The sequence below is a fragment of the Carassius gibelio genome, chromosome A3, assembly GCF_023724105.1.
Source record: "Carassius gibelio isolate Cgi1373 ecotype wild population from Czech Republic chromosome A3, carGib1.2-hapl.c, whole genome shotgun sequence".
Taxonomy (NCBI): Eukaryota; Metazoa; Chordata; class Actinopteri; order Cypriniformes; family Cyprinidae; genus Carassius; species Carassius gibelio.
The window spans coordinates 24,703,909-24,728,947 of NC_068373.1; the positions used below are offsets into that span (position 1 = coordinate 24,703,909).

Below are 25,039 nucleotides of genomic sequence, written 5' to 3' on the forward strand. Positions count from 1 at the left end.
AAAATACCAACAAATATGATCCTACACTCTCAGAAAGGTACAAAAAGCTGTCACTGGGGTGTTAACATTTCAAAAGGTACATGTTTGTACCTAAATGGTCAACTTTAAAGATGCATATTCTTAAAGTGTGTATATTAAAAGCTAATAAGTATATGTACCTTTTAAAAGGTACCACCCCAATGACAGCTTTTGTACCTTAATTTCTTAGGATGTATGATGCTGATTTCTCATTCAGTGCTCCAGTTCCACCAACAGTCACTGAACTTAGGAAACGATTTTTCCATTGTTGTGGTGAGTTGATTAAAACTAGTTTATTCACTTATTAGACATCCCTGTTTGTCTGAGGCTATGGACAGGGTCAGATTTGAGCCCTGGACTTGGATTTATTCCTCATAACCTGAATTTCAATGAGACAGTTACACCAAAGAAGAAATTCAAGTGTGTGTTCTGTGGGAAAACCTTTGCGTATTTAAGCCACATGAAAAGACACATGTAGACACAAATTGCTGTTTTAGTACGAAACTTTTTGTATGCATTTACTGTACTACTTAAACCAGAACTAGACTTTAACTGTGGCATGTATGGTCTCAGAGACATTCACTAAAATATAATGTCTTCTACAGAGGGCAAGTGTCTATACCTGGGGCTATGAATTAATAGTGTACCACACTGGCATAAAGTTGGCTTGATGTTGGACGTTGGATATTCGCAAATCTAGGGACCGTCTCTAAAGTTACACGAGAAACTACTATACACTTCTCTAACGTCAATAGCATGCAAGGAGAATGACTAACAGTCACGAAAACAACTTTTAACTGTTCATCCAGGTGTCAACTATAATGCACACCTTTTATATTTTTTGATAATTATTAAAATAAACTGTAAATCATGTGGAAAACAATTGCTACTTTTCATTACCGAATGGACTTAAATACAAATTGAAAGCTCAATAACATTTGAACAGAATGATTCACTTTCATAAAACATACTGTAAAGCGTTCATCTAGGTGTCAGCTACAATGCACACCTTTTATATTTTTCATAATTATTCAAATAGACTGTAAATCATGTGTAAAATATTGCTACTTTTCATTACCGAATGGGCTTAAATACAAATTTAAAGCTCAATAAAATTTGAACAGGATGACTCACTTTCATAAAACATACTGTAAAGTGTTCATCTAGGTGTCAGCTATAATGCACACCTTTTATATTTTTCATAATTATTCAAATAGACTGTAAATCATGTGTAAAATATTGCTACTTTTCATTACCGAATGGGCTTAAATACAAATTTAAAGCTCAATAAAAATTGAACAGGATGACTCACTTTCATAAAACATACTGTAAAGTGTTCATCTAGGTGTCAGCTATAATGCACACCTTTTATATTTTTCATAATTATTCAAATAGACTGTAAATCATGTGTAAAATATTGCTACTTTTCATTACCGAATGGGCTTAAATACAAATTTAAAGCTCAATAAAAATTGAACAGGATGACTCACTTTCATAAAACATACTGTAAAGTGTTCATCTAGGTGTCAGCTATAATGCACACCTTTTATATTTTTCATAATTATTCAAATAGACTGTAAATCATTTGTAAAATATTGCTATTTTTCATTACCGAATGGGCTCAAATGTAAAATATGCCATAATTTAAAGCTCAATAGAATTTGAACAGAATGACTCACATTCCTAAAACATACTGTAAGGTGTTCATTTAGGTGTCAACTATAAGCCACACCTTTTATATTTTTCATAATTATTCAAATAGACTGTAAATCATGTGTAAAATATTGCTACTTTTCATTACCGAATGGGCTTAAATACAAATTTAAAGCTCAATAAAAATTGAACAGGATGACTCACTTTCATAAAACATACTGTAAAGTGTTCATCTAGGTGTCAGCTATAATGCACACCTTTTATATTTTTCATAATTATTCAAATAGACTGTAAATCATGTGTAAAATATTGCTACTTTTCATTACCGAATGGGCTTAAATACAAATTTAAAGCTCAATAAAAATTGAACAGGATGACTCACTTTCATAAAACATACTGTAAAGTGTTCATCTAGGTGTCAGCTATAATGCACACCTTTTATATTTTTCATAATTATTCAAATAGACTGTAAATCATTTGTAAAATATTGCTATTTTTCATTACCGAATGGGCTCAAATGTAAAATATGCCATAATTTAAAGCTCAATAGAATTTGAACAGAATGACTCACATTCCTAAAACATACTGTAAGGTGTTCATTTAGGTGTCAACTATAAGCCACACCTTTTATATTTTTCATAATTATTCAAATAGACTGTAAATCATGTGTAAAATATTGCTACTTTTCATTACCGAATGGGCTTAAATACAAATTTAAAGCTCAATAAAAATTGAACAGAATGACTCACATTCATAAAACATACTGTAAAGTGTTCATCTAGGTGTCAGCTATAATGCACACCTTTTATATTTTTCATAATTATTCAAATAGACTGTAAATCATGTGTAAAATATTGCTACTTTTCATTACCGAATGGGCTTAAATACAAATTTAAAGCTCAATAAAAATTGAACAGGATGACTCACTTTCATAAAACATACTGTAAAGTGTTCATCTAGGTGTCAGCTATAATGCACACCTTTTATATTTATCATAATTATTCAAATAGACTGTAAATCATGTGTAAAATATTGTTATTTTTCATTACCAAATGGGCTCAAATGTAAAATATGCCATAACTTGAAGCTCAATAGAATTTGAACAGAATGACTCACATTCATAAAACATACTGTAAAGTGTTCAACTAGGTGTCAACTATAATCCACACCATTCAGATTTTTCATAATTATTCAAATAAACTGTTAATCATATGTAAAATATTGCTATTTTTCATTACCAAATGGGCTCAAATGTAAAATATGCCATAATTTAAAGCTCAATAGAATTTGAACAGAATGACTCACATTCATAAAACATACTGTAAGGTGTTCATTTAGGTGTCAACTATAAGCCACACCATTCAGATTTTTCATAATTATTCAAATAAACTGTTAATCATATGTAAAATATTGCTATTTTTCATTACCGAATGGGCTCAAATGTAAAATATGCCATAATTTGAACCTCAATAGAATTTGAACAGAATGACTCACATTCATAAAACATACTGTAAAGTGTTCATCTAGGTGTCAGCTATAATGCACACCCTTTATATTTTTCATAATTATTCAAATACACTGTAAATCATGTGTAAAATATTGCTACTTTTCATTACCGAATGGGCTTAAATACAAATTTAAAGCTCAATAAAAATTGAACAGGATGACTCACTTTCATAAAACATACTGTAAAGTGTTCATCTAGGTGTCAGCTATAATGCACACCTTTTATATTTTTCATAATTATTCAAATACACTGTAAATCATTTGTAAAATATTGTTATTTTTCATTACCGAATGGGCTCAAATGTAAAATATGCCATAACTTGAAGCTCAATAGAATTTGAACAGAATGACTCACATTCATAAAACATACTGTAAAGTGTTCAACTAGGTGTCAACTATAATCCACACCATTCAGATTTTTCATAATTATTCAAATAAACTGTTAATCATATGTAAAATATTGCTATTTTTCATTACCGAATGGGCTCAAATGTAAAATATGCCATAATTTAAAGCTCAATAGAATTTGAACAGAATGACTCACATTCATAAAACATACTGTAAGGTGTTCATTTAGGTGTCAACTATAAGCCACACCATTAAGATTTTTCATAATTATTCAAATAAACTGTTAATCATATGTAAAATATTGCTATTTTTCATTACCGAATGGGCTCAAATGTAAAATATGCCATAATTTGAACTTCAATAGAATTTGAACAGAATGACTCACATTCATAAAACATACTGTAAAGTGTTCATCTAGGTGTCAGCTATAATGCACACCTTTTATATTTTTCAGAATTATTCAAATAGACTGTAAATTATGTGTAAAATATTACTACTTTTCATTACCGAATGGGCTTAAATACAAATTTAAAGCTCAATAAAAATTGAACAGAATGACTCCCTTTCATAAAACATACTGTAAAGTGTTTATCTAGGTGTCAGCTATAATGCACACCTTTTATATTTTTCATAATTATTCAAATAGACTGTAAATCATTTGTAAAATATTGTTATTTTTCATTACCGAATGGGCTCAAATGTAAAATATGCCATAACTTGAAGCTCAATAGAATTTGAACAGAATGACTCACATTCATAAAACATACTGTAAGGTGTTCATTTAGGTGTCAACTATAAGCCACACCATTCAGATTTTTCATAATTATTCAAATAAACTGTTAATCATATGTAAACAATTGCTATTTTTCATTACCGAATGGGCTCAAATGTAAAATATGCCATAATTTGAACCTCAATAGAATTTGAACAGAATGACTCACATTCATAAAACATACTGTAAAGTGTTTATCTAGGTGTCAGCTATAATGCACACCTTTTATATTTTTCATAATTATTCAAATAGACTGTAAATTATGTGTAAAATATTGCTACTTTTCATTACCGAATGGGCTTAAATACAAATTTAAAGCTCAATAAAAATTGAACAGAATGACTCACATTCATAAAACATACTGTAAAGTGTTCATCTAGGTGTCAGCTATAATGCACACCTTTTATATTTTTCATAATTATTCAAATAGACTGTAAATTATGTGTAAAATATTACTACTTTTCATTACCGAATGGGCTTAAATACAAATTTAAATACATAATTTAAATACATAAATACATAATTTAAATTATGGCATATTTTACATTTGAGCCCATTCGGTAATGAAAAATAACAATATTTTACAAATGATTTACAGTCTATTTGAATAATTATGAAAAATATAAAAGGTGTGCATTATAGCTGACACCTAGATGAACACTTTACAGCATGTTTTATGAAAGTGAGTCATTCTGTTCATATTCTATTGAGGTTCAAATTATGGCATATTTTACATTTGATTAACAGTTTATTTGAATAAATATGAAAAATCTGAATGGTGTGGATTATAGTTGACACCTAGTTGAACAGTTTACAGTATGTTTTATGAATGTGAGTCATTCTGTTAAATTTTTATTGAGCTTTAAATTTGTATTTGAGCCCATTCGGTAATGAAAAATAGCAATATTTTACACATAATTTACAGTCTATTTGAATAATTCTGAAAAATATAAAAGGTGTGCATTATAGCTGACACCTAGATGAACACTTTACAGTATGTTTTATGAATGTGAGTCATTCTGTTCAAATTCTATTGAAGTTCAAATTATGGCATATTTTACATTTGAGCCCATTCGGTAATGAAAAATAGCAATATTTTACATATGATTAACAGTTTATTTGAATAATTATGAAAAATCTTAATGGTGTGGCTTATAGTTGACACCTAAATGAACACCTTACAGTATGTTTTATGAATGTGAGTCATTCTGTTCAAATTCTATTGAGCTTTAAATTATGGCATATTTTACATTTGAGCCCATTCGGTAATGAAAAATAGCAATATTTTACATATGATTAACAGTTTATTTGAATAATTATGAAAAATCTGAATGGTGTGGATTATAGTTGACACCTAGTTGAACACTTTACAGTATGTTTTATGAATGTGAGTCATTCTGTTCAAATTCTATTGAGCTTCAAGTTATGGCATATTTTACATTTGAGCCCATTCGGTAATGAAAAATAACAATATTTTACAAATGATTTACAGTGTATTTGAATAATTATGAAAAATATAAAAGGTGTGCATTATAGCTGACACCTAGATGAACACTTTACAGTATGTTTTATGAAAGTGAGTCATCCTGTTCAATTTTTATTGAGCTTTAAATTTGTATTTAAGCCCATTCGGTAATGAAAAGTAGCAATATTTTACACATGATTTACAGTGTATTTGAATAATTATGAAAAATATAAAGGGTGTGCATTATAGCTGACACCTAGATGAACACTTTACAGTATGTTTTATGAATGTGAGTCATTCTGTTCAAATTCTATTGAGGTTCAAATTATGGCATATTTTACATTTGAGCCCATTCGGTAATGAAAAATAGCAATATTTTACATATGATTAACAGTTTATTTGAATAATTATGAAAAATCTGAATGGTGTGGCTTATAGTTGACACCTAAATGAACACCTTACAGTATGTTTTATGAATGTGAGTCATTCGGTTCAAATTCTATTGAGCTTTAAATTATGGCATATTTTACATTTGAGCCCATTCGGTAATGAAAAATAGCAATATTTTACACGATTAACAGTTTATTTGAATAATTATGAAAAATATAAAAGGTGTGCATTATAGCTGACACCTAGATGAACACTTTACAGTATGTTTTATGAAAGTGAGTCATCCTGTTCAATTTTTATTGAGCTTTAAATTTGTATTTAAGCCCATTCGGTAATGAAAAGTAGCAATATTTTACACATGATTTACAGTCTATTTGAATAATTATGAAAAATATAAAAGGTGTGCATTATAGCTGACACCTAGATGAACACTTTACAGTATGTTTTATGAAAGTGAATCATTCTGTTCAAATGTTATTGAGCTTTCAATTTGTATTTAAGTCCATTCGGTAATGAAAAGTAGCAATTGTTTTCCACATGATTTACAGTTTATTTTAATAATTATCAAAAAATATAAAAGGTGTGCATTATAGTTGACACCTGGATGAACAGTTAAAAGTTGTTTTCGTGACTGTTAGTCATTCTCCTTGCATGCTATTGACGTTAGAGAAGTGTATAGTAGTTTCTCCTGTAACTTTAGAGACGGTCCCTAGATTTGCGAATATCCAACGTCCAACGTCAAGCCAACTTTATGCCAGTGTTAAACTACGTAATGAGAGAAACATTAGGTATCTTGCTCTCCGCCATTAACTTACCCAGCCCACCACTTCCGGTCAGGGTCGTGTGGACAGTATTGGGACGTTAAAAAGGTTTTGTTTAGGAGAACCAGGCATTTCTAAAGTAAACCAACCAATAGATACATCTACACAGTGGTTTACGGTAATTCATCCCATGATTCTTTTCTGCCAAACGCTATGCTTTGTTTCTATCAACATAAACACCAAAGATAACACAACGCCATTATTTGTTTGAGGTAGAAATAAACATCTATATTAAGACATTAACAGAGCTGTCGGGTCGAAGGGCGAGTATTTATATCTTTAAAGTGTCCCGTGAAAGATGGACATCATGCATACCGCCGACTTTCAGACGCAGTTAACATCCATAATGGAAACGTTAGCGAAAACGGCTGTTGTGGAAATAAGCAAACTTTTGAAGGAGAACGCATCCTTCCTGCGACTAGAGATTTCGCGATGTACAAGCGAAAATGTATCTCTGAGAAAGAAATGTCATTTTTTGGAGAATGAACTTCAATGTGCGCGAAAAGGCTCTGGAAAGATGAACGGGACAGAAGCTCTATCCTGCCATCCGGGACTTACAGGTAACGGTCAGGTATTCCCTCTTTTCACATGCACAGATCGGCTTCTGTAGATATGCTTATGTCAAATGCAAAAAGTACTGATAATTTAGTACTTTTTGCATTTGTGCCTCTATTCCCACCTAATGCCCACATGTTCAACAGACACTGGACATCGTCCCGCAATTGACAATGTCTTCGGGAAGGAATGGTGCATGAATCTCTGGAGACACGAGGAGTCACATGTCGGTGAGCAGGAGGACACACATCTGGACTCTACAGTCATCATAGGAGAGGTTGGTCTCACACAATGCTGTTTTGAGTATGTGGAGTTCTCCAAATACAATGTCAGAATACAGCTTACTAGTTCTCGGTTTTATTTTCAATCCTTTAGCCAGTAAACCTGCTGGAAGAAGAATCGGACATGGTCATGATCAAAGAGGAGGCATTTGATGATTGCTCTTCGGGAAGAAATGAGGAAGACCAAGATACTGTAAAAGGTATGCAGAGAGAAGTTCATTTATTAGTTTATCTTGTGTAGTAAGGTCATTACAAGTATGATCACATACACATAGAGTATGTGCATTTTATAGGATTGATTACCAATGATAACACTGATATGTGTGTTTTATGTCTTCGGTGTTCTCCACACCCACTACTAAAGAAAGATGACTGACCACATCCTGAAGTTTGTTTAAGCCCAACTCTGGGAGAATTGTTTTGACATCCTCTAGGATTGCACCTGTAGGGGGTTGATAAGTGCACACGATGAGTCTAGGCTGCAACAATAAGGACTACGCTTAAACCAAATGTAACTTAAAGTAAAATTCAAATTTTTGAATTGCATCTGCTATTTACAACATGTTATACACATCATCTGAAACTTGCATGTTTAGTAACCTTTTTAAAAAACTGATATTTTTTTATTCATTAAAAAACACCCTAAATGCTTGTGTGTGTGAAAAAAATATAGCTCTAATGGAATTAGAAATTGTCATTGGATATTTGTTTTTCAAAATATTTTTCCTCACACTGTGAAAGGTGGGGACATCCCATAGGCGTAATGGTTTTTATACTGTACAAACTGTATATTCTATCGCCCTTCACCAACCCTACCCCTAACCCTCACAGGAAACTTTGTGCATTTTTACTTTCTCAAAAAAACTCATTCTGTATGATTTATAAGCGTTTTGAAAAATGGGGACATGGGTTATGTCCTCATAAGTCACCCTCTCCTTGTAATAGCTGTGTCATACCCATGTCATTATACAGAGTTGTGTCCTGATATGTCACAAAAACATGCCCACACACACACACACACACACACACACACACACACACACACACACAAAATTCACATACACTGGGTGGTGCTATAAATGTGTTGATGCAATGATAAGCATAGGTCTGTACTCTGGTTGTATATGGAAATAGTTTTAAAGGATGGCACACTTGGCATTGCTCGAGGATCTTGATGCACATGAGAGAATGTCTTCTTGCGAGCGTCATGTATTTGCTGAGAAAGACATTGATATTAGAACGAGATTAAGAGCAAATTCATGTGTATATGCAGGTGTTTTTTTTCCTGTACGTATAAACACAAATAATCCAAGCAATTTTCATTGAATGAGATCCAGTGCAGTATAGCAATGACTTACTGATCAATGATGGTTAAGAGGTCCTTGAACAAGGTACTTTGTTAGCCCTTTTTTACATTTCTTTGTATCTCTTTTCATGATTTTTTGAATCCAAGAATCCAATATACAAGTGGATGGAATGCCTAATGAGATGACGCTCACTCCATTATCATCAAACGAGTCCCTTCATGAACAGCCCTTCATTCCTTCCTTCATCAAATCCAACTGGGTTAGAAGTTTCCAGGTTCCCTGGGACCGCATGCCAGCAGCTCTCATTCAGGCAACATCCACTGGAGAGAGGGCTCGACCAGGACCGAGAAGGGAGTTTGTTAGGATCGTTGTAGCGGCCATGCAAGCCCACTGTCCAAACCCAAACTTAGCCGCCTGTGGAGAGGTGGCTCGAAACATCGTGTCTACATATCCGCTGACATTCGGAGACATTTCAGAGGAAGGAGAACAACTAGGAAATGGCTTCAGTTGCTTACAAAGGCAACTTAAAACTAGGGTAGAACATGTGAATAGAGATGTTTTGGAACACAGGATTCGTCGACCTAGAAGACCATCAATGAAAAGAGCTGGAGAACAGGACAGCTACACTATGAAAAGAGCCAGATGTAAAGTGGACAGTTACGGATGCATCAATTGGCAGCCTTCCTCCATCCCAGAAGGAGAGACGGCAGAATCTCTTGAAATGAAGAGGAAGGTTGCGGCTGAGATTTTTCAGTCAGCAGGCCCAAAGGCTGCCGAGTTGCCCAACGTAGATGACTTAATGCAGCAGACATATGTTTACCAGCGCCACATGATCAACTCATGCCCCCCTCCTACCATCAGTGAGATTGAGGGGCATTGGCCGTTCCTGTTCACTGAAAGAGGCCTTTGCAGGCACTTCAAAATCCTGACTGGCATTGACATCAGAAGCCGCTTTAACGAAACACTTATTGATAAATCCAAGAGAATACTCAACTACTTCAGCAGACAGAGACTGAAGTGGAGTGAAGAGATCCAGAGTATGCTAAGTGAGATTGAAGACGCCAATGCAACAGATAATAACAGGATAGCCATATCAGCCATCCTGTTAATGATGAAGTACTTTAAGGAAAAGGACAATGCTGTCTTCATCTTAGCAGATGTCAGTAACTATGAAATGGTACAGTTCTACTAAAGTTTTGAAGGGGGTTTGACAAAGCTGAGAGTTAAAATGTTCTCATGTTCTGCTTTCAAGGAAACGTCTACCAAGATGTCCATCGAAAATGAAATTAGCTTACCAGCAACACCCCGGCTCATCATGCTTGGTAAGAGATTGCTACTCTACAAATGCTAGTTTTGTACTTGGACACATGTTTACAGTGATTCTTCATATTTCAGGTGAGACTTTGCTGACGTCGTCCAAGTGGTTTGTCAGTATTGAGGGTAGAGTAACACATTCTATAGAAGACAAGCTGGACTTTGCAGAGGCATTGTCTGTGTTTTTTGGGTGCTTCTATGTGTTTAATATCGAGTATCAGGAGTCAGCCAGTGCCACCCTGGAGCTCATTCAGAGGTGAGTGTTAAGGACAAATCTTACTCCCTTTCTTTTGGTATTTTACTTTGGTCTCTTTTGGATTAGAAATACATATGGAAGCTTATGGAAACAAAATAGTTGGTGGATGCAATTTCATGCTGACTGACTATATACTGATAAATTATACATTATTCACCAGAAAATATTTTATGCTTTTATGCTTGTTCAACCGCACAAATGGCACGAATGCAAACCGATAGCTCACAAACTTTTTAGACATGTTTAAAAATGATCGGGAGGTCGGGAAGTGCTCGTAAGCCACTCTGCTTGGCTCGTAATTCATCGCAAATGATACGAGCCGCGACCATACGAGAATACGCGATTTCCACACGATTGAAAAAAAAAAAAAAAAAAAAAAAATTGCATGCGAACTCGTACGACTGCAAAAATCGCACCGTGTATGCCTCTGGTCTGTCTGTGCCCTTCATGTGTTTTGGAAGAGGCGTGGTTTTGGAGAGTGATTTGCCGGGAGGGTGGATGGAGTCTTATTCTTTTAAATCTAGCTTGCTATTGCTAGCCTCTCTTAAATCTACCCTTTAAGAGGACTAGATAAACAAGGTTATGGGTCTCTGTTTAGGATGACTTGCAATTTATATAAGATACAGCAGGAAACATTATAAGCCCTTTTAATCTGTGTTTCAGTGACGGACATATTTTTAGGAATTGATGTATTGTTTAAAAAACGATGTACTGTTCTCTAGGTTCTTCGTAAGGATTAATCCTGAGGGGACTAAATGTACCTCAAAATCAGGTACAAGCCGAAGGACGGGTTCAGCTGTCCAAAGGAAACCTCAGAACTTTAATACCCGTGTGGCTACGTTTATGCAGAGGCTTTCAGAATTCGAGTGGAAAACATCCAGTTAAGTTAGTGCAAGTCGTTTTATGAAGTTGAAAAAAAATATATAATGGCATTTTTAAGTGAAACTTGTCTTTTTTTATTGAAGGTGTGTGATTATTAAATACTTAAATGTAACTATGGGAGATATGAGGGGTGTTCTAAGAGTAACAGTGGCTTTAATCATAAAAAAAAAGAAAAGATTTTCAGGATTGTCTTCATCCTGGCCCTGCACTGAATACTACTACTACAATGGGTTAATACTTAAGTGAATTTTTTTTACCTTGTTAATACTTGTACTTTTTTATTTGATTGTTGCTGGAATGTTTGTATTATAAATATTTTATTACGTTCATTTAGATCATCCAACAATAAAATAATCAACTGTGTTTTTATAATATGATTAATAAGTATAATTGATAACAGATCAAGTAGATTACAGCAGACGTGTTGTGTGTTTTTGAACTGTATGTAATTGAAACAGTACTGTAATTAGCTGCTGGTAAAAATCTAGAAGTACTTTGAATGATCAAGTACAATTACATGTACAGAGACAAACCAAAAAACAAACTTATGGAAAATGTTCTGCACAGAGACTCTGCCTAATTTGTACCATGAGTTTTTTTTTTTCCTCACTGGAATTTCAACACGTTTTGTACCACAGAATGTAGTAAAAGCTGTGCTTAACAATGTTACATAGACCACAAGTGCGGCTTCTTGAGGAGAGGCATAATATTTCTTGAAGACTTGAGCTGCTTCCCAAATGATGCACTATACACTCATACATGATAAACTTATGCACTATGTACTCAATCATGTAGTGTATGAATAATGAGGTCATTTTGTCATTCATAATCAAAGTCTGATAGCCCCTGTTCTCTACGTAATTAAAGGAATACTTCACCCCAAAATTACATTTTTGTCATTAATCACGTTCCCCCATGTCGTTCTAATCCTGTAAAAGCTTTGTTCATCTTGGGAACACAATTTAAGATATTTTGGATGAAAACCGGGAGGCTTGAGACTGTAAATTACTCTGTCAAAGTCCAGAAAAGTATGAAAGACATCAGAATAGTTTATCTGCCATCATTTGTTCGACCGTAACATTATAAAGAGATGAGAATATGATTTGTACACAAAGAAAACAAACGTAACTACTTTAATCAACAATTCCTTAAATTGTGTTCTGAAGACGAACTAAGCTTTTACTGGTTGGGAACGACATGGGGATAAGGGATTAATGACAAAAATTTCATTTTGGGGTGGAGTAACCCATTAAAGCTGCGACAGTTGAGTGCATGAAGTGTCCAACATTCCACACAACATTCTCGTTTTTTGTTTATGTGCATCATTTGGGTATTTAAAATTAACTTCTTTTTGGAATGTTCAGTGTGAACAGACTAATCCACTATTTATACTACAAAAATTATAAATAGAATGGTGCATAAGTACACAATTTGGGATGCACCTTTGAACTTAAAATTTGCCTGACAGATGATAAATTGGGTGGAAGAGCCTTACACACTTACCTTACCTTAAGGTTGACTTCTTTTAAGCAGACCAGAGAGCAAATACAGAAAACCCCTGAAGAAAAAGAATATATGTGGATAAACCTGTGTTGCTTGCTCACTCTGAATATTCATGTAAAATTCCAATTGAACACACATAAATGCACAGGGCCAAGGTGCTATTGGCCATTACCGATTTGGATACGACCAATCAAAATGTGTAAATCATGAGTGCTTTCTATTCGGTGGTTTACGGTAATTCATCCCATGATCCTATTCTCCACAATGCAAGATATGCTATGATTCTATCCTCGGAAATAAACTGCATACAGTGTTGAGAATATAAAAGCAGCTCTACGCAGAGACTATAGCGGTAACTGTAGGTCCGAAGGACGGGTGTGTACAATAAACATCACTAATAAATGGTGCCGTGAGCAAGGGACATCATGAATACTGTCGATTTTCAGACGCAGTTAACATCCATAATGGACATGTTGGCAAAAACAGCTGTTGTTGAAATAGGCAAACTTTTCGAGGAGAATTCTTTGCTGCTGCGATTAGAGATTTCACGCTGTACAAACGAAAATGAATCTCTGAAAAAGAAATGTCATTTTTTGGAGAATGAACTTCAGTGTGCGCGGAAAGGCGCTGGAAAGATGAACGGGACAGAAGCTCCATTTAGCCATCTGGGACATACAGGTAATTTACTCATTATGCACGACAAATGACTGGTTTGTTTAAAGCTGTAGCTTTAAAGCCTGCAGTGGACGACCCTTCACCACTGTGCCCTTGAATAACATTTTAACCTCACTCCGGGGGATTATATCTGTATATGTCGATGATCGAAATTTTTTAGCCCATTTACCAAAATAAATTAATTCGGTGACTCTTTCTTTAGGTTACATCAGGCGGTGACAAGTGACTGCCTTTGTCTGTTATGTCGCTTTTACACATACAGTCTTTACTGGTAAATTACGGCAAAATTACCATTAAGATATAGTTTGAACAGGACTTCTTCAAAAATACTGGTTAACAATTCGTTCTGGAAACTTGCCGGTATGAGAAGTTGTAATATTACCAGTAAATAACCCGTAACGTGCTCTGTGTGAATGCAGCACAAAATTACCTAGCACGTACGAGTTCAGAACGCGCTGACGTAGGACGTCTGGGCAAATCAATCATTAACATTCTGACGCAGATGACACATTAACTCCGCGCTGTTTACAGAAAATCAAACAAATGTCTTAATTCGTCTAAAAGCTGCATATAAATGTTAACATTTGACAAATATTAAAACCTTAAAAAAAAAACAAAAAAAAAAAAACACGACCACCTCTCCATGTTTCTAAAAAGTAGAAAGTGCAGCTAAACTCTGCAGAGAAGTGGATGTTATGAAGTGACCAAAAAAAATAAAAAAAATTGTCTTACAGAGGCCAGACGTCGTCCTGCAATTGACAATGTCTTCGGGAAGGAATGGTGCATGAACCTCTGGAGACACGAGGAGTCAAATGTTGGTGAGCAGGAGGACACACATCTGGACTCTTCAGTCCACACAGATGAGGTTGGTCTCAAACTTCTGTTGAGATGCATGTAGCAATGTCAGAAATGTCAGAATACAGTTTACTAGTCTTGTTTTACCTGCTCTCCTTTAGGCAGTAGATTTGCTGGACGAAGAACCAGATATGATCATGATCAAGGAGGAGACATTTGAAGATTGCTCTGGGAAAAATAACCCTGAGGAAGATGAAAGTTGCAGTTTGAGAGGTTTGTGATGTGAAAACATGAGAACAGTTACGGTTAACTCTTTGTTATATTCAGATGTATCATTTATTGAATTACAGGACCTGCAATGACCAGTGATGAGAGATGTGTCACCCAAAGCTCTGATGATTTTATCTCATACATGGTACCTTCAGATGACCAAGTGCATTCAAACGTACACCAGACACAAGCTGAAGAACAAGCTCTTGATGGAATGAGCTCTACACAAAGAGACCGCACAACAGAGCAGACTTTCCACAGTACACACAACCACACAAGTATTTCAGAGGAGAAGAGGTTTGAGTGTGTATTCTGTCGACGGACCTTCAACAGATTAACCTACCTGAAAGCACACATGCGAACACACTCCGGAGAAAAGCCTTATGTCTGTACAGTGTGCGGTAAAAGATTTGCTCAAAAAACGTACCTCCGAATACACCAGCGCACTCATTCTGGTGAGAGGCCGTACTCGTGCATGGAGTGTGGAAAGAGCTTTGCTCAAAAGAGCTCTCTAAACGTACACATCCGAAGCCACACAGGAGAGAAGCCATATAGCTGCGCAGAGTGTGGTAAAAGCTACGCATACAAACAGGGTTTCAATACACACCAGTGCTTCAGTTAGACTAGTACATACTGAAGTGAACCATTACTGAATTGTATCTGTATCAAAGTTGCTGTTACAGCAGAGTGTGCATTAGTCTGCAATATGAACCATTAACAAGTTGCAAACATGTCCATGTTTTTTTATTAATTAAGTTTTTTACAGAAATGTAAGTCCTTTGACAGTGTTTGGAAATGTGTTTTTCTGTGCATTGACTTGAACTTCATTTAGGACCATCTAGATGTGAATATTCATTTGAAAAGAGGGATAAACAAACATGCTTGAATAAACTTGACAAAGTGAGTGAACTCATGCACGGCACGCCACTTTTTTTATTCAGCATGGTTGAAATTACACATTTGCTTACACATGCAATCTAGTTGACATCTGAACTTGAACAACTAACTTCTAGAAGCATTGCATACTACTGAAATTAGTTTCCGTAAAGAAAAGTAGCGTTACTGGCGCTTTACACTAATGGCCCAAAACAAATGTAATATGATATTTTTTAACAGGGACTCGATTCAGAAAAAATAAATAATTAGCCTAAAGCCTGATACATTTACCGCTCTGGTGGTTTTTATAACTAGACTATATGTACACAATTCAAAAGTTTGATGTGATTATTTTTTGCATTAATTTGATCAAAAATACAGTAAAAACAAATATGCTAAAATATTATCAATTTCAATAAACTCTTTTCGGTTTTATTCGTGTGATGCAAAGCTGAATTTTCAGTATCACATGATTCATCAGAAATCATTCCAAATTGCTGCTTAAGAAACATTTATCAATTATGAAAAGTTTGTACTGCGTAACATTTTTTTATGGAAACATGATACATTTTTCAGAACTTTTTAAAGAATGAAAATTTCAATGTATTACGTATGCATATATGTATTAAGTTATGCATAGAAGTATGATTTCTGAAAGATCATGTGACATTGAAGACTGGAGTAATGACGTTGAAAATTCAGTTGTGTATCACAGAAATAAACTTTTTTAATATACTGAAATATAAGTTATTTTTAGTTTTTAGTTCTTTTTTAATTTTTCAAAATGTTACTGTTTTTACTGTAGTTTTCATAACATTTCTGCAGCCTTGCTGATCATAAGAGACATCTTATATATAGCCCACGTCAAAGATCACCAGAAAGGCTGTGCCTTTGGTTTAACAGAAGAAACAAATTAGTTGGTGAGATAACAACTTTACGGAGTAATACGCAGTCATATCTAACTATATATTTCTGCTATGATCTACAGTATTACACACACAGACATTCTTTCAACGGTCCTGCAACCACGGCTCACATTTAATTTTAAACAACTACCGCAATCTCAAATCGGGAAACACCCAAAAGAATTGTGCTACATAAAGCTATAATTTATATCGCCATGTTTTTTCCTCCGGCGATTAGGAGGTTTCTTCCTGACTGGTTTAGCCGATCTGTCATGGACAATGAGGTGTTGTTGGAGGGTGACTTTCTGAGTGAAACCCTTTCCGCAGGTTATACAAGTAAAAGGTCGTTCTCCTCTGTGGATGCGTTCGTGATTTCGTAGACAAACTTTCTGGGTGAAACTCCTTCCACAGGTGGCACAACTAAAAGGTCTTTCTCCTCTGTGGATGCGTTCATGAACTTGTAAATTTCCTTTCTGGGAGAAGCCTTTTCCACAAAAAGTGCATTTATTGGGTCTTTCCCCTGTGTGGACCAAATAGTGAACCGAGAGATTGGTGCTTGAATGAAAACTTCTCCCGCAGACGTCGCACTGAAACTTTTCGTTTGATTCCAACTTTGAAAATCGATGTTTTCTGAGACGCTTTTTGGCAGCGTTTTTCCGGAGAAACGCCTTCCCGCCATTGTAGCAACTGAAGTTGTTTGGCGGTTTCTGTACCTTTACTCTCTTTTCACACTGTTCTGTCGTGGTTGCAGCATCCTCATATATTTCCTGTGCTTCTCCATCCTCTTGAGCCTCAGAGGGAAACTGCCCATTGTGCTCTTCTGAAAACTGGTTGAGTATAGAGTGACCATCAAATTCCAGTGGATCCTCTATTGGTGCTATTAACTGGTCGACGGTGTCATCAATAGAGTTTTCTGGAGAGAGTTTGTCTGATGAATCGTAGGATGCGTTTTGGATTTCTGATATCTCTGAAAATTCACCAGACCCAAATTGGCCATCGAAACTTTTTGAGTCTGCCAGCGGCTCATATGCAGAAGATGGCAGCTGTCCTCTTGAAACTTGGGTTGTTTTCCCTGTCGAAGTACGTGAAATTGTTCAAATCAACTGGATTAACCAAAACTAAACCTTACCAATTAAAGATCTAGTAGAAACATTGAACATTACCTGTAAAACTGGGATAAGTGTCCACTTCAAAACACTCCTCTTTAATTATGACCAGGTTGGAGGGCTCTTGTTCTTTGTGCTGTATGAGACAAAATAAGCAGATCATGTAAAAGGACATTTTGTTTTTCCATGTCAGTTTACATATTTAATTTGTAGAAATAAGTTCTACAACTCCAGAGTCATATTTAACATTCTTGAAAATGATCTAGACCAGTGATTCCCAATCCCGGTCCTGGAGTACCCCCCATGACGGCACATTTTGGATGTCTCCCTAATCAGTCAGATTCAACTCATCAGCTCATTAGTAAAGACTCCAAAACAAGGGTCACAAAACTTGATCCTGGAGTGCTGGGGCCCGTTTCACAAAGGAGGTTAAGTGAAAACTCTGAATATGTTAACCTTGAAATGAGGGAAACTCTAGGTTTGTCAAACCCAAGAAAGCAGGGTAAGTCAAGCAGTTTCTGAAAGAGAGCTAACTTATACTCAGAGTCAGTCACCATGGTAACTAACTCTATGAACCTAACCTGGTCAGGAGCAGGTTTTCTTTGATAAACCCAGAGTTTCTTTCGGTCTCCTCCCGCTTTTTAAACACTTCGAGTCTAAATTAGGTGCATTTTACTTAAGTAAAATGATATGCCAGTGTGGTAATAAAAATAATCTTAAAGCAAATGGAAAACAAGATTATTCTATTACTAAGTGCAAATCTACTGTAGCTCTGCCCTCCATCGCCACATAAGGTTAAATATTACACATGTGAATAACGGCTTCAATGGTGTAGGCAGTAATATTTTGGGCAAAGAAAACTAGCTTGTAACGTGATTGATCGGATTAGAGTCCGGCTTTTGCCAATCTCATTCTTCTCACTTTTCCCATCATGTCACATTAGAATTTATTTTCAATAAAAATGAACCAAACGTTCTAAAAGTGGAAGTAAAGTGCCCAACGAGTGTTTAATAATGATGCAACTATTTATAATTGTAATAAATATAATAATTTACAAACTATTATTGCATCCTGTTAATGTATAACAATACTGAGGTGCAAATGTATCTGCCAGTATAAAGTATAACTAGCATTTAATTATTATTTACACTTAACCTGTTGCAAAGAACTGCTACTTTTACATGGTAAATAGAATATCACAATTTTCACTGTACATTTTTTCTTTAAATAGCATCTAGAGCTACTTGCAGTTAGTCTACTGTAAATAGAATCTATCGCTAAGAAAGTATGTTAATTCCACTTAGTGTAACTAGCCACTGCTGTATTTTTCTTACTCTATTGGCAGATCATTTGTAAAATAAGAAAAATGCACATAAAATATTATTATTAATATTATATATATATATATATATATATATATATATATATATATATATATATATATATATATATATATATAACCCATGAGATACCATAAAATGATTAGCTATTAGTTTATTAATCTAACGTTCTGCAAGTTTTCACCTGTGATATTGTAACATGAGAAGAATTACATTTGTACTGAGTCTGAAGTATGCAAACTGCTTTTTGGCGGGAGCTGTTGCCATGGTGAATCATTAGGATGCTCCATTGATAATGGCTTTTTATAGTTGTTTTATAGTTACACGCTTAATTCAGAGTCAGTCAATTTAGAGTTGATTTAACCAACTCATTTCAGCGCATTAAAAAAAGTTAACAGCTTAAGTAATTTGTGGATTAATGCGTATTAGAGATGCGAACCGTTTAAAACGATTCAGTTCGATTTGGTGAAGTGAATGATTCGTTCGCGAACCGGATATCCAGACTGCTTTGATTTGAACTCTCTCTAACACAGACAACGGAAGAGAAGACAATGCTGAATAAAGTCATTGTTTTTGCTATTTTTGGACCAAAATGTATTTTCGATGCTTCAAAAAATTCCAACGGACCCTCTGATGTCACATGGACTACTTTGATGATGTTTTTCTTACCTTTCTGGACATGGACAATATACCGTACACACAGCTTCAATGGAGTGACTGAGAGCTCTTGGACTAAATCTAAAATATATTAAACTGTGTTCTGAAGATAAAAGGAGGTCTTACATGTTTGGAACAGCATAAGGGTGAGTTATTAATGACATAATTTTCATTTTTGGGCGAACTAACCCTTTAAGGTCATTGCATATGTCAAGTTCATGGGCCCATTGAAAATGTTACATTAAAAACTATATAAAAATATTGCATATTGAAAACTTATTGCACTATTTTAAATTCCAGTATCATATTTAAAGTACCATTTGAAAGTAACCGAGAATTTCCTTTAAAACACGACCTTAACATGCATGCATGTTGGGTGGAACTACTTTAAGAATTTAGGGAACCTTATAAGTTGACAGACTGTACAGGTCGACATCGATGGCTAGATCATCTTCTCTGGACTCGTTCCTCCGATCCCACAAACTGGAACACCACTCCTTTCCAAATATCCCTTTGATTGAGGGCTGCGCTCCTGTGAGGAGCAAAATATGCACACACTTTACAATCATGGCAATGGACTGGCCGGCGAACACTTTCAAACTAAACTACTGAGTAGAGGTTATGTTTACCATCTTCGGTTTGAACGCAAATAGAGCGATATCTTTTGGAGCCAGCGCGTGTTTCTTCCTTTGTGGTGCGCGTGCTTTCTTCTTGTCTTTCGCTCCCGAGACAGAGCAGTTCGTCGTTAAGAACTGTATTTTCACTCATGACCCGAGACAGTTCTTGTCGTAAAAAAGTGAAATCGCTGTCTACAATTTTGCATATTTCTTCTATTGCCGTTGTAGCCACCATCTCCATTATGGAGCTTATTTGCAACCGAAATGATAGAGATTTTGACATCATTTAAGACTCGCGATATTTTTGATGGCATGCAAGGAAAAGAAACACAGGCTAAAAAATAAAAATAAACCGTAAGATGAGTCGCCGAGAAAATAATTCCAAATTGTGGAACTTGGTGCTGTGCAAAAACCGGAAACAAAGTGAATGAGAAAAGCCCTCGGCTTTTATCTTGTCGCAGAATATCATTAGCTTCCGGTTTGTGATAGACTTTGCTCTGTAAATTCTCATCCGTCCTATGAAGTTAATGACATAAAGATAAGATCACAAATCATAGTATCTAAAAGAGGTGCATGTCAGGGCGATTTATTATTTCCTGGATTTTGTCTTCAGTGTAATCCTGCTGCTAATATTATAATATATGATAAACTATTTTTTTTTTATTGCAAAGAATAAACATAGCTGCATTTGAAATACAAAAAAAGTTTAAATGAAATGGCAAAGTACATAGATAAACAAAGGAAATAACTACGAAAGATAAAATCATAGTCCTCCTTAAAGGCATGTTATTCATAATATTATTTATTAGTTTAAGAGATTTTACACCATGGTCCTTTTCAGAAAGGGATCAAATCTAGACAAAGCGTTGCGAAATTTGTTCCTCTCAATAAATGAAAATCCCAATGCAAAACAAAGAAAATAACAGTAAATTAAATAGGTTACTGTCAGGAAAATAATAATAATAATAATAATGAAAAAAATAATAATAGGGTTAGGGTTAGGGTTTAGAGTTAGGGTTTATATCTTAATATAATACCTAATACCTTAATATATATATTTTCCAGGAAAAAATTTTTTAAATCACATTTTACCTGTTAGGTTAAAAGAAAACAGAAATGCAACCATGGCAGCAGAAGAGCATCACCAGCGTTTCGTTTGTTTATGGTTGAATGATGCAAAGAAAAAAAAGAGCCAATCATAGCATAATAGATCAAAGCCAGTCATAGATTATATATATTTGGTTTGTATTAACTACACATTACCACACAGTTATTATTTCATCCCATCATATTTTGGATTCAGCAGTGGGTGTCATTGTGATAGGTCTAATAGTATAGCAAGGATTTTCAAACTCTTCCTATAGCTTCCCAGCACTGCACTCTGGATGTCTCATTTGAATGAACTCATCATTTCATATGGAGTGCTACATGACTTCTCTCTTTGTAGCTATTAATGTCTGTTGTCGGCTCCCTTTGCTTTAATTACTGTCTCAATTCGGTGTAGCATGGAGGTGATCAGTTTGTGGCACTGCTGAGGTGGTATGGAAGCCCAGGTTTCTTTGACATTGGCCTTTACCTCATCTGCATTTTTTGGTCTAATTTCTCATCTTCCTCTTGACAATACCCCATAGATTCTCTATGGGGTCCAGGTCTGGTGAGTTTGCTGGCCAGTCAAGCACACCAACAACATGGTCATTTAACCAACTTTTGGGTCTTTTGGCAGTCTGGACAGGTGCCAAATCCTGCTGGAAAATGAAATCAGCATCTTCAAAAAGCTGGTCAGCAGAAGGAAGCATGAAGTGCTCCAAAACAGCTGCAGTGACTTTGGTTTTCAAAAAACACAATAAACCAGCACCAGCAGATGACATTGCACCCCAGATCATCACAGACTGTGGAAACTTTTACAACTTATACTATGAGCTTCTCCAGCCTTCCTCCAGACTCTAGGACCTTGGTTACAAATTAAATACAAAATTATCATCTGAAAAAAGGACTTTGGACCAATGGCAACAGTCCATTTCTTCTTCTCCTTTGCCCAGGTAAGATGCTTCTGATGGTGTCTGTGGTTCAGGAGTGGCTTAACCACAGGAGTACAACAACTGTAGCCAAATTCCTTGACACGTCTTTATGCCTTATACCCAACCTCAGTCCATTCCCTCTGACGTTCACTCAAATTCTTGAATCGATTTTGCTTGACAATCCTCATAAGGCTGCAGTTCTCTCGGTTGGTTGTGCATCTGTTTCTTCCAATCAACTTTCTTTTAACATGCTTGGATACAGCACTCTGTGAACAGCCAGCTTCTTTGGCAATGAATGTTTGTGACTTACCCTCCTTTGTGAAGGGTGGCAATGATTGTCAGAGACTCTTTTGAAGGCTCAGGAAACATTTGCTGGTGTTTTGAGTTGATTTGCTGATTGACATGTTACCATATTCTAATTTGTTGAGATAGTGAATTGGTGTTTTTTTTTTTTTTAATGTGAGCCATAATCATCAAAATTAAAAGAACCAAAGATTTAGACTACTTCAGTCTTTGTGCATTGAATTTAAGACATGAGTTTCATAATTTGAATTGAATTACTGAAAACTTTTCCTCGACATTCTAATTTATTGAGAAGCACCTGTATACTGTTTACTTTACGACTTAAGATAGTATAGAAAATCTGAAAAATACTTGCTACAGAATGCTGAAAACATTTTCAGTTTTTTTTTTTGCAATACATAGCACTGCCTAGTGAATCATATTTAGCAATTATATATATATATAGTGTCACGGGAGGAGCACAAGACAGACACAGTGGGCGTGGCGTCAGGCCTCGGAGAGGCTTTTATTAACAGAAATCATAAAACAAAGGGAATAAAAGTGGCCAAAGGGGGAAAGTGTCCAAAATAACAGGGAATCTGGTGTCCTCGTCGTGCTGCGGGATTTGTGTAGGTCGGGCAGTGTTCATCGAGGAAGGGTCCAGGTAAGGGGCGGAGTCCGGCGGCCGCACGCGCTCCCCTCCTTGGTCCGGGGCGCGAGGGGCGGCGGCTTCATCTAGCGGCCACATCTCTCTCGTCGGCCGCGGCGCTGGTAGGGGATGGACGGCCCGGCATCCTGGCCCGTCGGCCGTGTATACGGGTGCGGTTCCCTTCCGGATCGCGGGTCCGGCAGCTCACGTCTTGGTGGCGCGGGAGTCCCTCAACGCACCCTTCCTGGACCCACGAGGACACCAGCGTGCATGCACGGGGAAGAGACCGGTCTCCTGAGGAGAGGCGCGTTGGGCTTTTAAACAGCGGCGGTAATGAGGCTCCACTTCCTTCAGGTGTGCCCCATCACACGCCGCCAGCCCTGACTCATCCAGCGCCCCTCCTCTCACACACCCACTCCAGTCGGGAGCCTGGTGAAGGGCGGCGATTTAGGACGGGGTGCCGGTGATAATCAGGGAGGAGGCAGCTGACTCGTCACAATATATATATATATATATATATATATATATATATATATATATATATATACGTTTTAAGGCAGAGTGTGGTCACAACAAATATTGATTTAATTTAGTGAACGGACCAATTTATAAGTGCCTAGAACACAGTATAACGTTTTACATATTGTACATCAAGACACAGAGGTTTATGACAAATCCCAAAGCACAGCTAATGGAAATGATTAATAACAACAAATGCTGTCTTCACATCAGCTCAATATAGATCTGTCTGTGATCATTTATGTCCAGACGTCAAGTCTAAAGGTCAAGCGTCTTGAGTATGAAAAGCTACATATGGAGTGGAGATATATTTATCTAGAACACTTAGAACTGAAGACGAAATATATTTATTCAGCTTATCTCAACAGAGAAAATGGAGGGCGATTTGCAGCTCTTAGAGGAAGACCCTTCTTGTTCGGTGTGTGGGGAAGTGTTCAGTGCTCCAGTGGTCCTCTGTTGTGTTTCATGTGGATGTAGCTTCTGTGAAATTTGCTGTCAGCTGTTTTGGGAGATGCAATGTCCCTTCTGTAGAAAAGAGGCCTCCGGATCCCATCTCAGAGAGTGCAGGGAGCAAAGAATGAAGGTATTAAACACAGCACAGCTCAATGATAACAATGTAAGACGGTATCAGATTGCTCAAGCTCATCCTGCTGAACAAAGCATAAAAATAAGTAAATGTTATCTTATAAGTATATTTTTCTTTTATAAGTATAATCTAACTTATCCTAAAGCAGTGCTTCTCAACTGATTTGGCCAAGGGACCATTGTTGTTACTTGACTTTTAGGCCTATTCCACATGTTGCATACATGTGCCGCTGCATTTGTGCGTGCATTTGATCTACAAGCTAAATATAACATCTGACAGGACAGGATAGTTACTTTTTCTGAGGTGAGAGACTTTTTATTTAAAAAAAAGTTACAAAAATAATGACAGAATAATGACACTGGGGTTAAGCCCGACAACTTCTCATCTGACCACAGATACTGAATCGGGACAGAACGTTTTTCTCAGGCAGTATTTATTTAAACTGAAAAAAATAAAAAGCGTCAACAGCGTTCACGCACACCTTTCAAAACAAAAGTCTTTCATCAGAAGAACATTTAAAATTACCTTTTTTTAATGTTTCTTTGAATGTACACTCGGCGACCCATCAGTTGAGAAACACTGTAAGTCTTATTAAAGGACTTTCTTTATATGTATATGCTATTGGTAAATACTTAGTTTCACAGTTCTGTGAAAACGTCTTTGTCCCTTGTCT

The 25,039-nt window shown here is 35.9% G+C and overlaps 2 protein-coding genes and 1 long non-coding RNA gene across 3 annotated transcripts; 1 reads left to right on the top strand and 2 right to left on the bottom strand.

Annotated features, from left to right (window-relative positions):
* Positions 1–1,420: 1,420 nt before the first annotated feature.
* On the bottom strand, positions 1,421–2,420 carry LOC127953140 (uncharacterized). The gene is made up of 3 exons (XR_008153096.1): positions 2,296–2,420; positions 1,751–2,106; positions 1,421–1,561 (listed from the first exon to the last, which is right to left on the bottom strand). It is a non-coding gene; the product is annotated as an uncharacterized LOC127953140 (long non-coding RNA).
* Positions 2,421–6,987: 4,567 nt separating this feature from the next.
* LOC127953145 (uncharacterized) lies at positions 6,988–15,724 on the top strand. The gene is made up of 10 exons (XM_052552123.1): positions 6,988–7,533; positions 7,675–7,805; positions 7,904–8,009; positions 9,263–10,275; positions 10,369–10,438; positions 10,512–10,686; positions 11,409–13,749; positions 14,481–14,611; positions 14,703–14,814; positions 14,892–15,724. The coding sequence occupies exons 1-7, from the start codon at positions 7,272–7,274 to the stop codon at positions 11,569–11,571; spliced, it is 1,920 nt and encodes a 639-aa protein (XP_052408083.1). The 5' UTR covers positions 6,988–7,271; the 3' UTR covers positions 11,572–13,749; positions 14,481–14,611; positions 14,703–14,814; positions 14,892–15,724.
* On the bottom strand, positions 15,722–20,730 carry LOC127953155 (zinc finger protein 112). The gene is made up of 4 exons (XM_052552137.1): positions 20,325–20,730; positions 20,100–20,227; positions 17,756–17,834; positions 15,722–17,664 (listed from the first exon to the last, which is right to left on the bottom strand). Exons 1-4 carry the CDS (start codon positions 20,596–20,598, stop codon positions 16,781–16,783), a joined length of 1,365 nt encoding a protein of 454 aa, XP_052408097.1. The 5' UTR covers positions 20,599–20,730; the 3' UTR covers positions 15,722–16,780.
* Positions 20,731–25,039: the final 4,309 nt, after the last annotated feature.

What these genes read in the sequence shown, in the direction of transcription:
- LOC127953145 (XM_052552123.1), top strand. Translation starts at nt 7,272, where the DNA reads ATGGACATCATGCATACCGCCGACTTTCAGACGCAGTTAACATCCATA. An exon ending in CTGCCATCCGGGACTTACAG is followed by an intron (nt 7,534 to 7,674) that starts GTAACGGTCAGG and finishes CATGTTCAACAG; the next exon opens with ACACTGGACATCGTCCCGCA. An exon ending in ACCCTGGAGCTCATTCAGAG is followed by an intron (nt 10,687 to 11,408) that starts GTGAGTGTTAAG and finishes ACTGTTCTCTAG; the next exon opens with GTTCTTCGTAAGGATTAATC.
- LOC127953155 (XM_052552137.1), bottom strand. Translation starts at nt 20,598, where the DNA reads ATGATGTCAAAATCTCTATCATTTCGGTTGCAAATAAGCTCCATAATG. An exon ending in TTGCGTTCAAACCGAAGATG is followed by an intron (nt 20,228 to 20,324) that starts GTAAACATAACC and finishes TGCTCCTCACAG; the next exon opens with GAGCGCAGCCCTCAATCAAA. An exon ending in CACTTATCCCAGTTTTACAG is followed by an intron (nt 17,665 to 17,755) that starts GTAATGTTCAAT and finishes GTACTTCGACAG; the next exon opens with GGAAAACAACCCAAGTTTCA.